Genomic DNA, 18,203 nt, shown 5'->3' on the forward strand with positions numbered 1-18,203 from the left:
TTAAACAAACAGGTTTTTTGCTTCTTTTACTTTCTTTTTTCTATCCATAACTGCAGCCCAACGGTCATCTTGAATTTTTTGCATAGCTCCAAACTTCACTGTAGACCCAGGAGTTCTTAGAGTTGAATATGTCTGAATACAAAAATAAAATAAAATCTCAACATGTTCAACTTTTAAAAATAAAGTGTTGCTTTAAAATTTTTCTTTGTGAAATGAACTTGAAAAGATACCTGTTTTGGTGTTGTAACACGAAGCTGGGAAACAGGACAATTATGTTTGTACTGCTTTTTTACATTTTCTTCCTCTGTAACCATGCTCTTGAAGAAAAAAAGAAAATAATTTCATTTAGGTATCAATGATGTTATGTGCTATCAAATCAATTACAACTCATAGTGACCCTGTGCACAAGAGCTCTAAACCTTACTCTACCCTGAGCCAATCTCACTGTCGCTGACATATCTATGCTCATTACCCCAGTTACTGTATCAAACCATCTTATCTGGGGTCTTCCTCCCCTGCACTGTCCCTCCACCCTTCCAAGCATGATGTCCTCCAAGGACCAGTCCCTCCTGGTCATATGCTCAAAGTATGTGAGACAGAGCTTAAAAATCTTGGTCTCCAAGGAGAAACTTGGTTTTACCTTCTCCAAAAGACTTACTTGTTCTCCTGGATGTCCATGGTATTTTCAATACTCTTCTCCAGCACCACAACATAAAGGCATGGATTCTTCTTATATCATCCTTAATCACTGTCCAGCTCTCTGGTGCATAGGAAGTAACTGGGAAGACCATGGCCTGGATCAGGTGCAAGAGCAATGGTGTCTCTCTGGAGACTAAGGTCCGCCTGATACAGGCCATGGTTTTTGCAATCAGAGAGTTAGACAATGACTAGGGAGGATAGAAGGAGAATTGACGCCTTTGAGCTGTGGTGCTGGAGAAGAGTATTGAATATTACCATCGAATGCTAAGAAAACAAACAGGTTCATCCTAGAGAGGGTTAAACCAGGCTGCTCCTTGGAGGCAAGGATTCTAGAGCTTTGACTGACATACTTTGGACATACTGCAAGGAGGGACAAATCCTTGGAGAAGGACATCATGCATGGGAGGGTGGAGGGATAGTACAGGAGAGGAAGACCTTCTATGAGATGGATAGATTCAGTGACTGGGGTAATAGGGGTAGGTGTGTTGGAGACAGTGAGATTGGCACAATAGAATAGAGCAGGATTTAGGGCTGTTGTACACAGGGTCACTATGAGTTGCAGGCAACTCAATGGCACATAACAACAACAACTGTTATTAACATTAGCAAGGATATAAGAATAGAGGCTCTGTTGTTGCATGTGCCATAGAATGGGAACCGACCCATAGTTGATCCTCCTTTAGGTTTTCAGAGGCAGTTAATCGCACAGGAGAAGATGGCCCATCCTTTTCCTATGTGGCCTTGAACAGCGTGCCTTCAGAACTGCAGCACAGCTTCTTATCACTAGGACACCAGAGCTCCATAAAGGCTCTACAGCTACCTAAATTAAAGTTTCAGGACATAAACTATTCATTATTCTAGAAAAAGTAAGAATAGAGGATTCCAAAGTTACAGAAGAGTCTGGAAGGAGATTTCAAAGAGTGAATAAATTTTTTACCTGCAATTTCTTAAGCAAGAATTTTTAGTGCATTGTTCTATTTTAGAATGTTGAGGTTTATCTAGTTTTAAATTGATAAAACTAGGGAGTCCTGGTGGCCTAGAGGTAAGAAATTGTGCTGCAATCTCAAAGACACGCAGTTTGAATCTACCAGCTACTCCATGGGAGACGCTCCACAGGAGAAAGAACTATCCCCTCTTGTGTGATCAATTGCCTCTGAAAACCTATTAGAGGTTCAGTTTTGAGTTGGTTCTTACTCAATGGTCGATAACACAGAGTCTTTATTATTATATCCTTGGGAAAGGATATAAGATACAAGGATACAAGGAGTATAAAGAGGATATAAGGATATATACCAAGAGTCAGCTATGAGTCATTTCTAACTCCACAGCACATAACACAAACAGGTTAAATTATTATTAATAATTCGTCATGACTTTATAAAATTCTTGTGTGTGTGAATACACTCATGGTAAGGATTAATTAGTGATTAGTGTTAGTGGAAATAACATCCTAAAAATGTCATCCTTAAAACAATAACTTTTTATAAAGAATAACAGAGATGATAAATTTCTGAGCCAAATGATCAGATATCAACTACTATTAAATTATATAAAAGAATGTTGTTGTTGTTGTTGTGTTGTGTATCATTGAGTCGGAACCGATCCATAGCTGACTCTCCGGTGGGTTTTTAGAGGCAGTGAGTCACATGGGAGGAGATTGTCCATCCTTCTTCTGAAGAGCAGCTGGTGGATTCAAACCACGTGTCTTTGGGATTGCAGCACAACCTTTTGCCACTAGGCCATCAGAAGAGAACAGTACCCACTGACCTGGTCCTGAGTGTATGGAAATAGGAGAGAAAGGGCTGTGTGGAGCAGCTGGGTGCTGACTAGAGAAGGGATGCTGAGGTTTATGGCTGGGCTTCCTGCCTGGTTTTGCACAGCTGGTGCCATAGCAGATTTAGCCAGAGAGAAGCCTGAAAGCAGAGAGAAGTGTCTGACCTCTGCAGCATCACTTTCCCTAGCACCTCACAGTTGCTAATAAACAATGAAAAAAATAGTTATGACATTAGGAAAGGAGGGAAAAGGCTTTCCATGGGTGGTGGAGGCCAAAACCCTACATGATCAAGGAGTTTCCACTCTACTTGTAGCTCAGTTGAAGATCTGTGCCAAGTGCATCTCTGCAATAAGAGTAAAAGGTCCTGGTCACCTCCAGAAAACTTTCCAATCACCTGAGGGCCAGAGAAGTATATAATGTACCCCCAAAAAGAGGCTCGGAATCATATAGTTGGCATTTAGCTGTTGTTATGTGACATCAAGTGAGAACGGACTTATAATTGACACTCCAGTGGATTTTCAGAGGCAGTAAATTATATAGAAGACTGCCTATCTTTCTCTTGTGGAGCAGCTGGTGAATTTGAACCATATGCCACTGGGATGACAGTGCTACTCCTTACCACTTGGCTACCAGAGCACCTTAGAAAAAGAAAAAAGAAAATAAGATTGTCTTTATAACAAGAAAATGAGACAATGAGTACTCATACGATGCATCTACCATGATATATGCAAGGCACCAGTGATGTGAGGTATCCATGCTGGTACTACAGACAGCTGCTGCACGAGTGAAGGAGGGTGGGCCACTCAAGAAGAGACCAGAGATGTGATGGGGAGCATCAGCATGAGAGAGTCAAGCAGTGCTAGCAGCAGCCTCAGGACAGAGTAGAACAGTGACGGCAAGAGAGACCAGCATCACAGAAGTAACTGAAGGCTTGAACTATCATATTGGTATTATAAGGAAATGTACAAAGAGCTGAAGTTGGGAAATCAAAAAGGTCAAACTCGCTCAGCATTTCTTAAGACAAAGGAACTGAAGAACAAATTCAAGCCTTGAGTTAGAATACTTAAAGATGTGATAGGCAGAATATTAAATGATCCAAGAAGCATCAGAAGAAAACAGGAGTACACAGAGTCACAGCACCACAAAACACAGAAGTACTTCATGAAACAACTTATGTTCAAGAGGCAATGGTAATTAAGAAGAAAGTCCAAGCTACTCTGGAGGAACTGGCAAAAAACAAGGCCCCAGGAACTGTTGGAATACCAGTTAACATATTTCAACAAATAGGTGCAGTCCTAGAAGTGCTCAGTAGTCTGTGCCAAGAAATCTGGAGGACAATCACCTGGCCAACTGACTGGAAGAGATCTACATGTATTCCCTTTCCAAAAAAGGTGATCCTAGAACATGGTTGTGCTCATGTGAAACCTATACTTGGACCAGGAGGCAATTGTCAGAATAGAGCAGAGAAACACTGCATGGTTCAAAATCAGAAAAGGAGTGCATCAGCATGTGTCCTGTCCCATATCTTTTCAATCTGTATGCAGAACAGATCATTCAAAAGGCTGGACTTTATGAGGAGGAATGTGGCATCAGGATTGTAGAAGATTGTAGAAGATTGATAAACAATCTAAGTATACAGATGACACAATCTTACTTGCTGAAACTGAGGAAGGCCTGAAGTATCTGCTGCAGAGGATCAAGGACTGTAGTTTGCAACATGGATTGAAACTCAAAGTCAAAACAAAGATTCTCATAACTAGGCCAACTGGCAGCATCATGATAGATGGAGAAGAGATTGAGACTGTTAACAATTTCCGTTTGCTCGGTTCCACAATCAAAACTCTTGGCACCAGTAGTCAGGAAATCAAAAGACAAATTTCACTGGGAAAAAATCTACTGTCAAGGTCTTCTCCAGAGTGCTGGAGAGCAAAGATGTCAATCTAGCGACCTGAACCAGGCCATGATGCATGCTATGCATCAGAGATCTGGACAATGACTACTGATGACAAAATAACTGATGCCTCTGAGTTGTGGTGCTGGAGAAGAGTACTGAACATACCACTGACTGCCAAGAGAGCTAACAAGTCTGTCTTGGAGAGGGTGAAACCAAGCTGCTCTTCAGAGGCAAGGATTTTGAGATTCCATCTCACATACTTTGGGCACGGTTACATGTCCTCCTGGCTACAAGAGGGAACAATCCTTGGAGAACAATATCATACTTGGAAGGGTCAAGGGACAGTACAAGAGAGGAAAACCTCAATGAGGTAGATTGACACAATAATTAGGGTAATAAGAGTAGGTGTATCAGAGACAGTGAGATTGGTTCAAGATAGAGCAGAGTTCAGAGTTATCATGCATAGGGTTGCTATGAGTTGTAGTCGATTCAACAGCACATAACAAAAACATATCCAGTATTTTAAAATACAATTTTCTAAAATCTGAGGACAAATTATTTGAACTCTGGTGTCTTAGTGGTAAGAACTTATGCCACCAATTCAAAGGTATGTAGTTTAGATCCACTAGCTGCTCCATGGGAGAAAGGTGGGAATCTTCTCCCACCTAATTTACTGCCTGTGAAAATCCACTGGAGGGTCAGCTATTGCTCAGTTCTAACTCTATGGTACACAACAACAAGAACAATAATATCCTCATAATGCTATAAAGAGATATGGCTCTGTTAGGATAAACTTCTAGTGTACTTCAGTGAGAGTATCATGCCCATACCCTCTACATACAAATCAAGAAAGAAAGTAGACAAATAACTGTCAGTTATTTGCAGTATTTTTACCAAGATATCAACTGTTTCTGAACTATCTGAATTAACATCAAATTCAAAGACCATTTTCCTCTTCTTATTATTGTCTTCAATGGATAAATTCTGTTTTTCCTTTGGTTGCATTTTTGCATTTGGTGGTGTCTTCACAGTATAGGCCTATTAAAAAGAAACAATGCATTACATCAAATAAAGTATGTTTTGTAAAAGGACTTAACCATTTTAAGGGTACTAAATTAAGTTTCATTTAGCAATCACAAAATCTCCATTACATGCACATGACAGAATTTTTGGCTAAGATTTTATTTCAAATTTTTTTTATATTAGAAATTTTAGGGCCTTACAAAAAAAAAGGAAATTTACAATGTTAAACTCCATTTTCCCCTGCAACTTAATGAAGAAAGTAATGGCAGAAAAAGAGAAAGATCCTATACTATTACTACACAAAAATCGTAAGAGGGATTTTAATTTTTCTAATCATATGAGTAGCAGTAAAGTATTACCTGATGAGCCCCTCAGATTGGAAAATACTATCAAAATACTTTTAATAAAAAGATGCCTTCTCAAAGCAGAGTCTGCCTTAATGGTGTGGCAGAAGTAACACTTTCAGTCAATAAAAGACTTTCATCTACAGATATGGCAAGACTTAAGATGAGGATAAGCAGCTGCAAAATTAATAACTAAAACACAGATGGCACAAAGTAGGATTCTAGGAAAACTGGACGTTGCAACATTAAATAGAATGCAAAAAATAGCCATGTTAGGCATTAGTGAACCAAAATGGACTGGCACTGCCATTCTGAGTCAGACAACAACATTGTCTACTATGCTGTGAATGAGATTCTGAAAATAAATCTTATAACATTCATAATTTAAAAAATCCCACTTCAAAATCTTTCCTGAAGTACAATGCAGTCAGTAATAGGATAATATCAATAGGAATATAGGGAAGACCTGCTAATATGCTTAATAATTAAATATATGTACCAGCTACTAAAGCCAAAGATGAAGGACTTGAGCATTTCTAACAACTTCTGCAGTCTCAAACTGCAGATCAAACATGAAATCAAGACGCTTTAATAATAATTAGTGGTTGGAATAGAAAAGTCAGAAACAAAGAAGGAAGACTGTTATTGTTAGGTACCATAGGGTTGAGTACAACTCATAGTGACCCTATGAACAACAGATCTGAACCCTGTCCTATCCTATGCCATCCACACAATCTCCAACACACTCATGCCCATTGCTGCAGTCACTATAATAATCCATTTACTTGAGAGTCTTGTCCTCCTTGGCCATTCCTCCGCCTTCCCAAGTATAAGGTCCCTATCCAAGGAATATCCTCTCCTAGACACATGTCCAAAGTTTGTGAAATGAAGTTTCATCATCTCTGCCTCCAAGTATCACTCTGGTTGCACCTTCTCCAAGACATATCTGTTCTTTTCTCAGCCTGGAGGATATGCACCACTCTTTCCAATACCACAATTCAAAGGTATCAATTCTTCTTCTGTCATCCATAGTTATTGCCCAGCTCTCTCAGATGCACAGCAAGTTACTATTAAGGAACAACAACGTGAGTTTTAAGACTAAGTTGCACCTGAATCAAGCCATTGTCTTTTCAATCATTTCCTATGTATCTGAAAGTTGGACAATGAATAAGGATTACAGAAAAAGAATCAATGCCTTTTAGTTGTGGTGTTAGAGAAGAGTATTGAATAGATCATGGGTGACCAAAAGAACAAAAAACTCTTTTCTTTTTTGGAGGAAGTACAATCAAGGTGTTGTTCCTTGGAGGTCAGGTGGTAAAATTTTGTTTAATATACTTTAGGCATATTGTCAGGGACCAATTCTTGGAAAAGGACAGAATACTTGGAAAACTAGAAGTTATGAATAGGACTCTTCTGTTTGTTCTGTGATTGTCAATCAACCACAAAGCTGGGAAGTAAGAGCTAATAACTTATATTCTAAAGACGGTAGCCTACAGTTAAGACTAGATTTTCCTTTAAGGATTATTAAATCTATATAATCACCAAATACCCTTTTTCTCTTTCACAGTTAAAGAAGACACAAAGAGGAAGGCATTAAATACTAGGTCAGTGACATGGAAAACTACTGAGATACTTTTACCTACAACTCCCAAGTGAGGAGGGAACACCAAGAACATTCTTACAGAGACTAGGGTTGCCTTCACAAAAGGGAGACTGGCATCTCTATCCCAGGTTGACTATGAATTTAAAGAGAAAAGGATGGCAGGGAGGGAACAGAAGTAAATTATCTTATATTGCTAATAGCATGGCACTATTGTGAATTTTGGATTAAAAAGAAATATAGAAGACAGTTAAAACTAATCCACCTTACTAGCAGCACCTACTAAAAGAATGCTGAATACTAATTAAAAAAGTTCCAGAAACAAGATGAGGTGGGATAAATAGAAAGGAGAAGTGAGATAATAATGGAAAAAGTCAAATCAGAATAAGATTTCTCCTATAAGAAATCTATGCATTAATGATTTTATCTGCCACACCAAGACTGTAGACACATGTTGCTGGTTTGTTTGGGGATTTTGTTGTTGTTGTTTTTAAAAAGACATATCATCTAACACTACTATAGAAACTTTGAAGAAATTACTCTGTGTGTGAGTGCATTAAGTATATTAAGGAATAGAAACTAGGAGTTTGTGTTTTGGGTTGGTTTTTTTTTTTAGAAACTAGGAGTTTTGAAGCAACAGGAACTTAATTGGCTTTTTAAAACTGATTGAAAAACTTTTTATTTCAACAAAAAAAAATTAAAGGCACTATCATCACAAAAATGTTAATAACAAACCTTTGGAAATGGTGTAGATAAAACACTTTTTGTAGATGTCCATAAATAATCTCTTTTCGCTTTTGATTTGTCACGATCAGCTGATGCAGTAGATGTCCATAAAGAATCTCTTTTCTCTTTAGATTTGCCACTATCAGTTGATGTAAAAGTTTTAGATATATTTTGTAAAGGAGTTGCTTTAGAATACAGTTTCTGAGAACTAGTTTCAGTTGTTTCCACCAAAGATGTCTGTGTTCTCTTCATTGATTAAAAAAAATAAAAATACAAAATAGTCTCTAACTATTATTCTAAGTATTTATTTCATTAAGTAAGTAACATCAACCAGTAGAACACTTAGGTAAACAGAATTTATCTAAAAATATACTAATAATTATATTAGAATGAATAAATTACACTTATCATCTGTCATCCACTTTTCCATAAAGATGTAAGATGAAAATGTTTAATCTACTCTTGTCTTCACAGAGTTGTTGTGAAAACAAATGAGTTATCTAAATTTCTCATATACCTTAAATTCAAGGATCTTCTAAAGAAAAAAAAAATCTCCATTTTTTCCAGTAAAAGGCTGAATAGTGGTGTAAAAACTCTTGAGTTACTAATAACCTAGAAGTCAGAGAATATTTTCATTTTAATTCATCCCCTTTCAATCATTCATACTTTCTCTCAGTAAACTATAAAATATCAGCATTTTTCAATCCAGCCCTGCCCATAAATATACTCTGACTCTAAAAAAAAAAAATCAGCATTTTTCTTATCAGTAAGTTTTTTTAAATAGGGATAAATGCGACTATAAAGAATGAAGAGATATTTGCATTAATTCTGAAAGTAAATTGCAAATTTACTCTGAACACTGAGATGCTATTTCAACTCTATCTGATAAGATCACTTTCTCTCTACTTTTATGCACAGCTTTCTTTAGCACATGACCTAATCTAGTAAAAGGTCATAATCGTTTCTCTACTCATTAATTTGTTGATGGGCACTTGTGTTGCTTCCATCTCCTTGTTATTGTGAATAATGCTGCAACAAACATTATACATACAACTGTTCATGTCACAGCTCTCATTTAATTAGAGTATATTCCCAGTAATGAAATAGCTGCATCAAATAGTATTTCAATTTTCAACTTTTTGAGGAAACATCAGGTTGCCTTGTATAGTAGTTGTACCATTTTTCATTCCCACCAGTAACACATGACAGTTCAATTTCTCTGCATCTTCACCAATATTTATTGTTTGTTGTCCTGTTACCGCCATTAGGGTTAGATATTTCATTCTTATGAATTTGATCTCTAATTGCTAGTAATCTTGGGCATTTCTTCATGTGTTTATTGATTACCTGAAGCTATAGCACATTCACAAAATGGACTACTATGCAGCAGTGGAAAACAATAAAGAACTTGTACAACTCTACACAACACAGATGAGTCTGCAGGACACTATGCTGAGTGAAATAACCCAGGTACAAAGTGCAAATACTGGGTAAGACTACTATTACAAAAATAGAGTGTTTGGGGGCAGGGTATGTAGAACAGGATTAAAATGGAGAGACAATGAATAATGTAATAAATTAAGGAAAGGGAAGATCAACCTGAAATGAGTGGAGGATCAGACAGCCTTTTAAACTAAATTAGCCATGTACAATATAATATGCAGAACTGATCAAATAGGGAAGAAGGGGGGGAAGAGAGTAAATGAAGGTTTACTCACAGATGGAAACAATAAAGGAGGTTTGACAGGCAGGGACAAGAGGAACAGAGAAGGAGCAGAGATTAGTGAATGGATAGGTTGATAAAGGGAAAAGAAGAGTACAGCAAAAGTTCAATAGGACATTGTGAATAATGGCATTATTTAATTGTAATTATAGTTACAAAATGAAAAATAAGTGCATAGGAATCAAATTGACTACATCTGTGGAAAGAATCTTTGGAAAAGCTCAATATCAGCTGTAAAAACTAGGCCAGGTGATGATTGTGAAACAGACTACCAACTACTCATATACAAGTTCAAGCTGAGGCTAAAAAAAAATCCGTTAAATCCACAGGAACGAATATTTAACCTTGAGTCTATCCCACTTGAATTTCAAAACCATCTTTGGAACAGGTTAAGGCCTTTAATACTAATGAGCAAAGACCAAATGCGCTGTGGGAAGATATCAAGAATATCATCCATGAAGAATGCCAAAGGTCATTTCAAAGACAAAGGAGGAAGAAAAGAACTAAATGGATGTCAGGAGAGACTCCGAATACTGGACTAGAGCATCAAGAAGCCAAAGCAAAGAAATCAAGAACTTAAGGAGCTGAACAGAAGATTTCAAAGGGCAGCACAGGAAGACAAAGTATTATAAAGAAATGTGCAAAGAGCTGGAGTCAGAAAATCAGAAGAGCCAAACTCACTCGGTATTTCTTGAGCTGAAAGAACTGAAGAACAAACTGATGCCTCAAGTTGCAAAACATAAGGATGCTCTGGAAAGAATATTAAATTATTCAGGAGGCATATAAAAAAGAAAACAGAAGGAGTATACAGAGTCACTGTACCAAAAAGAGTTGTGTGAAACAGAAGAATTTCATGCAACAACATATGATCAAGAACCAACAGTAATGAAGGAGGAAGTTCAAACTGCTCTGAAGGAATTGGCAAAATACAAAGTCCAAGGAACTGATAGCATGCCAACTGACAATTCAACAAACAGACGCTGCTCCCAACTAAAACTCAATTCACTTTCTTCTTAAGTGCACATGGTACATTATCCAGAATCCATCACGTATTAGGACTCAAAGCAAGGCTCAACAAATTAAAAAACATTAAAATAATACAAAAGTAACTTCTCAGACCACAGTTCCATAAAACTAAAAATTAACTATAGAAGTTTAAAGCTTACAAAACTACCGTGTAGAAACAGAATAACTCTCTGCTAGAACTCGGGTTTTTAAAAGAAATAAAAAATAAAATTTTAAAGTTCCTTTAAACAAATGTAAATGAAAAGACAACATATCAAAACCTCTTGGATACACAGGTAAAACAGTCATTAGGATCCAGTTCAAAGCAACAGGCACACATATAAAAAAGGAAGAAAGAAGAAAAATCAATGCTCTAACTCAACACCTTCATCAAAAAGAAAAAGAACAACAACTGAATCCTACAGCTTCTAGAAGAAAAGAAACTATAAGGATAAGAGCTGAAATCAATGAGATAGAAAACAGAATAAGAAATGAACGCTTCAGTAAGACCAGGAGCTGGTTTTTTGAAAGGGTCAGTAAAATTGATAAACTGCCAGCAAATCTAATAAAAGAAAAGAAAGGGAATACGCAGATAACTCGATTAAGAAATGACAGAGGTGACATCAAAACAGAACCAGATGAAATTAAATCAGTAATATCAGAATACAATAAATTAAAATAGGTAGAGAAAATGGACAAATTCCTTGAAACTCATGCCTAACCAAGATTGACAAGGACAGATAAGAACACTTGAACAGTCCCATCACAAAAGAAGAAATTTAACAGGTCATAAAAAGACTTCCCATAAGTCCTCGATTAGATGGCTTCACAGCCGAATCCTACCAAACATCCAAGAATGAGCCAAAAAGCATCAAAAGAAGATGGAGGGATAACACAGAGTCACTGTATCAGAAAGAATTGATTGATACTGAAAAAATTCAGAAAGTACCATATGAACAGGAGTCAATGGTAATAAAAGAGGAAGTGGGTGCTGCACTGAAGGCACTGGCAAAAAAATTAGGCCCCAGGAATCGACGGGATACCAACTGACTTGTTTCAGTTAACAGATGCAGCCTTGGATACATTCAACAATCTATGCCAGGAAATTTGGAGTATGGTTATCTGGCAAACTGAATGGAAGAAGTCCATATTTGTTCCCATTCCCAGAGAAGAGTGATCTAACGGAATGTGGAAAGTATGGAACAATATCATTGATATAAACAAAATACAGTTAAAGATCATTCAATAGCAGCCTGAAAAGTATATTGATAGGGAACTGCCAGAAGTTCAAACAAAATTTAGAAGAGGCCATAGCACCAAGGGATATCATTGCTGATATCAGATGGATCTTGGCTGAAAGTAAGGAATACCAGAAGAATGTCTACTTGTACTTTATTGACTATTCAAAGGCATTTGACTTTGTGGATCATGACAAGTTGTGGCTGGCATTAAGAAGAATGGGAATCCCAGAGTACTTGATTGTGTTCATGAGGAACCTAGACCTGGATTAGGAGCCTGTTGTGTGAACAGAGCAGGGGAGCACTAGTTTGGAATTGGGAAGGGAGTGCATCAGGATTATATTCTATCTCCACGCCTGTGCACTCTATATGCTGAGCAAAATATTTAAGAAGCTGAAATCTATGAGGAAAAATGTGGCATCAAGATTGGAGGGAGACTCATCAACAACCTGCGTTATGCAGATGACACAACTTCACTTGCTGAAAGTGAGGAGGATGTGAAGTACTTGTTGTAGAAGTTCAAGGAATACAGCCTTTGGTATGGATTGTGTCTCAATATCAAGAAAACAAAGATTCTTACCACTGTCATGATGGATGGAGAGGAAACTGAAACTGTCAACATCTTCATCATGCTTGGATCCAAAATTAACACCCTTGGTATGAGAAGTCAGAAAATATGGAGATGCATTGTACTGGGAAAATATGAGGTTAGGGACCCTTCCAAGTTATTGAGGAGTAGTGATGTTAGTTTAAGGACTAAGATACATCTGATTCAGGCCATAATATTTTCAATTACTCACTATGCACCAAGATATGGATAATGAATAAGGATGACAGAAAAATAATTAACACCTTTGACCTTTGGTGTTGGAGAAGAGCACTGAAAATCCCATGGATGACCAAGAGAACGAACAGTTAAGTCTTGGAAATCATACCACTAGAGTACTCTTTGGAGGCAAGAACGATGAGGCTTCACCTCATGTTCTTCGGAAGTATTGCTAGTAGGTGTTGTTCCTTAGAGAGAGACACGATGTTGGGAAGGGTGGAGGGTTGGTGATGGAAAAGAAGACCCTCAACCAGATAGATTGACATGGTGACTGCTACAATAAGCTCTTGTGTGTCAGGAAGTGTGAGGATGGCGCAGGACAGGACTGCATTCAGATCTTTTGTTCACGGGGTTGCTATGAGTCATACTTGACTTGACGGCACATAGAACAATAACAATTCAGAAATGATCTATCGCCAAGTCTACTTAAATTATTTCACAAAAAAGAAAAAGAAGGAACTCTACAGAGTCATTTTATGAAGCAAGCATAACCCTAATACAAAAATCAGGCAAAGATATTACCAAGTAAGAAAACTACAGACTAATATCTTTCATGAATATAGATGCAAAAATTCTTCACAATATCCTAACCAACATAATTCAAAAGCAAATAAAAAAGTAATTCACCATGACCAAGTGGAAGTCATAACAGGTATGCAAGGATGGTTCAACATTGGAAAAACAATCAATGTCATTCACCGTATTAATGAAACAAATAACAAGGACCACATGATCTAAGTAATTGATGCATAAAAGGCATTTGACAAAATCCAACACAGCTTCCTGAAAAGATATTCAGCAAAATTAGAATAGAAAGGAACTTCCTCAATGTGTGAAATGTATATATGCAAAAAAAAAAAAGAGCCAATGTCACTCTCAATGCAGAAAGACTAAAAGCATTTTCCTTGTGAAGAGGGACCAGAAAAGGATGCCCACTGTCACCGCGCTTCTATTCAATATTGTATTAGAAGTGCTTGCTAGGAAAATATGACAAGAGAGGGAAGTAAAACTATCCAAATCAGCAAAGAGATGGTTAAAGTATCACTATATGCACATGACATGATAGTATACACAGAAAATTCCACAGACTCAACAAAAAAAACTATTAGAGCTAATAGACCAATTTAGTAGAGTGGGAGGACTCAAGATCAATATCCAAAAATCAGTAGGATTCCTCTACAGTAAGATAGGGAACTCAGAGAAGGAAACCAAGAAAGAAATACTATTTACAATAGCCAACCACAAATTGAGATACTTGGGTATGAACCTAACTAGAGGCACAAAAGACCTATACAAAAAAAAGCCTACACAACATTTCTGCACAACAAAATATTAGGAAAACTCAATATTGTGGAAATGACAATCCTACCAAAAGCAAGGCACATGTTCGGCACAATCCCAATACAGATATAAAATTTATTTTTCAAGGAGATTGGAAGGAAAACTGTCGAGTTTACTTGGAGAGGCAAGAGACCTCAAATAAACAAAACACTTCTGAGAAATAAAAATGAGGTGGAAGGCATAGCACTCCCTGACCTCAAAACTTACTACACTGTGATAGTAACCAAAACAGCATGGTACTGGTTCAACGACAAGCATCTAGACCAGTGGAACAGAATTAAGAAGTCAGAAATAGACCCAGCTATCTATGGTCAACTGATATTTGATAAGGAAATAAAACCTACCAAATGGGAAAATGACAACTTCTTTTACCAATAGTGGTTGCAAAACTGGACTGCTAGCTGTAGAAAGCTGAAAACTGGATCCACATTTCATATCATACCAAAAAAAAAAATCAACTCAAGGTGGATCAGATAACTGGGAGTAAAACCCAAAACCATACAATTCATAAGAGACAAACTGAGATCAAGCTTAGATAGCCTAGTCTATGGTATAAAGAGATGGCAAAACACAGCCAGAAAAGCACAAACTGAAGAGGATAAAATTGATGAATGGGACCTTCTAAAGATTAAATCCCTATGTGCATCAAAAGCATTTTCCAACAGAGTGAAAAGAAAATCCACCAACTGGGAAGAAACATTTAGCAATACCACCTCAGACAAAAGTCTCATAATGAAAGTTTACAGAATATTCCTGGACTTTCACAAGAAAAAGAATTTTCACAGAGGAAGATATCTGGATGACCAACAGACATATGAAGAAATATTCAAAATCACTGGCAGTAAGAGAGATGCAAATAAAAACCACAATGAGATATCATCTCATTTCAGTAATAGTGGCAAAGTTTAATAGGACAGCAAGTAATAAATATTGGAGGGATGTGGTGAGATAGGAACCCTTATACATACATTATTGGTGGGACTGTAAAATGGTACAATCACTCTGGAAGGCTTTTTGGCACTTCTTCCAAAAGCTGAACCTAGAAATTCCATATGAACCAGCTATTCTACTGCATGGAATATACCCTGATAAAATGAGGTACAAATAAGAGACTTACACACCAATGTTCAGGGCAGCATTATCTACCATCTCAAGAACATGGAAACAGCACAGATTTCCAATCAAAATCGAATAGACTGAGAAATTATGGTACATTCACATGACAGAATACTATGTAGCATGCAAGTGCAATGATTTTGTAAATTACTACCTAACTTGGGAGGGAAGGGAGAGCATTACGCTGAGTGAACTAACTCGGTCCCACAAGGACAAATACTGAATAAAACCATTATTGTAGACTGAGTATGAGGATCCAAGGTGAGGAGGAGGGTGGAAGCAGAGGGGTGAATATTGGTAGAGGAGGTGGGTTAATCATAGGGTCGCACAATTTGATGGGTGGGGATGGAGAAGGAAATGGGAAAGATCTAATGTGGAAAAACAATGTATTCGAACTTTGTAAATAAACCAATATTTTTTTAATTTTTTTATTATTAATTTCAATGAAAATTTACAGACTTTGGATTCCCAGTCATTCATTGTTGCACTTCTCTCCCTGCCCATCCCTCCCCCGCACTCTTTGACAAGTAAACTTCTTTCATTATTTACAATCCCTCCCCCAAGTCCACTCCACTATATACCCTTCCTTCTAGACTCCTATCATGACAAAAATACCTAATCACTTATCCCTTTTAAACAATTTTCTCCCTCATCTGTTTCAATGTAGTATACATTATTTATCCCATCTTTCTCAGTCTTCCCCCCAATGCCAATGTCAGTCCTGTTTTACAACAGAGGCACCATGCAGTATTTGTCCCTTTGTGACTGAGATATTTCACTCAGCATAATGTCCTCCAGGGTCACCCATTTTTAATAATATTGCATGAGTTCCTTCTTTTTCAATATAGCATAGTATTCCATTGTGTGAATATACCACAGCTTCTCTATCCATTCGTTTGTTGATGGGCACTTAGGTTGTTTCCAACTCCTTGCTATTGTGAACAAAGCCGCTCTAAACATGGGTATGCATATATTTGCTTGGGTGGAAGTTATGGTCTCTTTGGTGTATATACCCAGTATTGGAATTGCTGGGTTAAATGGTACTTTTATTTGCAACTTTTTGAGAAAGTGCCACACCACCTTCCACAGTGGTTGCACCATTTTATATTTCCACCAACAATTAAGAGTTCCAGTTTCTCCACAACCTTGCCAGCACTTGTTGTTTGCTGTTCTGTTAAATTTTGCTATTCTGTCTGGGGTGAGATGGTATCTCATAGTTGTTTTGATTTGCATCGCTCTTAGAGCTAGGGATTTTGAACATTTCTTCATGCGATTGTTGGCCATTTGAATGTCTTCTTTAGTGAAGAGTCTCTTCATATCCTTTGCCCATTTTTCAATTGGATTATTTACCTTTATCTTGTTGTAGTGCTCAAGTATATAAACAAGTATTAAAAAACAAACAAACAAACCAAAAAAACAAATATCAGACTAATTACATTGGAAAAATCTGCTGTCAGGATCTCTCCAGAGTACTAAAGAGTTGGAGACTGTCAGTCTGGAGATTAAGGTACACCTGATCCAGGCCATAATTTTTGCAATTACTTGCTTTTGCATCAGAAATCTGGACAATGACTAGGGATGATAGAGGGAGAATTGATGCCCTTGATCTGTGGTGCTGAAGAAGAGTATTGAATATACCATGGACTGCTAGGAAAACAAACAGATTTGTCCTAGAGAGGGTGAAACTAAGCTGTTCCTTGGAGACAAAGATTCTAAAGCTTTGTTTGACATCCTTTGGGCATGTCAGAGGAGTGACTAGCCCATGTAGAGGAATATCATGCTTGAGAGGATGGAGGAACACCACAAGATAGTAAGACCCTCAATAAGATGGATTGATTCAGTGACTGGAGTAATGGGGGGAGGTATGTCAGAGACAATAAGGTTGGCACAGGATAGAGCACGGTTCAGAACTGTTGTACATAGGGTCACAATGAATTGCAAACCACTCAACAGCACATAACAACAACATTGAAGTACCTAAAAGAAAAACCATTTAATATAACTAAATAAATAAAAGGTAGTCATCATTGCCTTATGGCCCAGATAAGATATATAAGGGTTCAGAATTACTATTCATAGGGTCACTATGAGGCACAGAAAACTTGATGGCACATAACCATAACTGATACCTTAGTGGAAACCTGTGTGAACTTCCTATTTCAACACTTCCTTCATTCACCAGCTTCATTCATATCTCTCTGAAGATAATAATCATGGCAACCTCTCACATGAAAGACTGGAGCACATACACAACAAAAGATTACAAGGGACAATACTCTCACAATACTTAAGGTTTAGTTTTCAGTGAGTTTAAATTAGGAAGGCACACTGAGCAAGATGTGTACTATAAAAACACCAGACTAGGAGCCAAGTATTCTATTCTTTTCTACATATGTCTACCTTGATCATTCTTTGAACTAAATACCGCTGGGCTGAAATTTATCCATGTCTAAAATAAAACAGTCAAATGAAATGATTTTAAGATTTTTTTTTGACCATTCATAATGAGCTTTCATTTCATAATCTTTTTCCAAGTAAAAAATTTGATACAAATTTTTCAGAGCTGCATTTATATATACTTTTTCCTACCTACATTTGCTTTCTTCATTCTTCAGAAATCACCACAAACACAGGTTCACATCTTTAAAAATGTAACAAACTACTTTTCTTGTGAAAGGCCTAAGAATAACTTAGAACAATATCACCACCTTGTGGCAATGTCTTGGAATGGACATTTCCTTTATAGAGTAAAAGAAAACTCATCATTTTAAAGTACTAAAATACCGCTTCTCGGCCTTTTGGCTAAGATCAAGCGTGGTATCTGTTCTTATCAGTTTAAAATACTAAAATATTCTCTTTCATAATGTTGTTGTTGTTGTTATGTGCCGTCGAGT

General features: G+C 37.2%; 1 protein-coding gene across 1 annotated transcript in view; it reads right to left on the minus strand.

The window, feature by feature from the left end:
* SYCP1 (synaptonemal complex protein 1) overlaps positions 1-18,203 on the minus strand; it is a 241,559-nt gene continuing 223,356 nt past the window's right edge. The window contains exons 28-31 of the mRNA XM_006895723.1: positions 8,070-8,306; positions 5,262-5,405; positions 231-317; positions 1-132 (exon numbers count right to left, since the gene is read on the minus strand). Of these exons, the coding sequence (XP_006895785.1) occupies positions 1-132; positions 231-317; positions 5,262-5,405; positions 8,070-8,306 (600 nt within the window). The remainder of the gene's footprint in view (positions 133-230; positions 318-5,261; positions 5,406-8,069; positions 8,307-18,203) is intronic.

This window comes from Elephantulus edwardii, unplaced genomic scaffold, assembly GCF_000299155.1.
Source record: "Elephantulus edwardii isolate Elephantulus edwardi_28Jun2011 unplaced genomic scaffold, EleEdw1.0 scaffold00174, whole genome shotgun sequence".
Taxonomy (NCBI): Eukaryota; Metazoa; Chordata; class Mammalia; order Macroscelidea; family Macroscelididae; genus Elephantulus; species Elephantulus edwardii.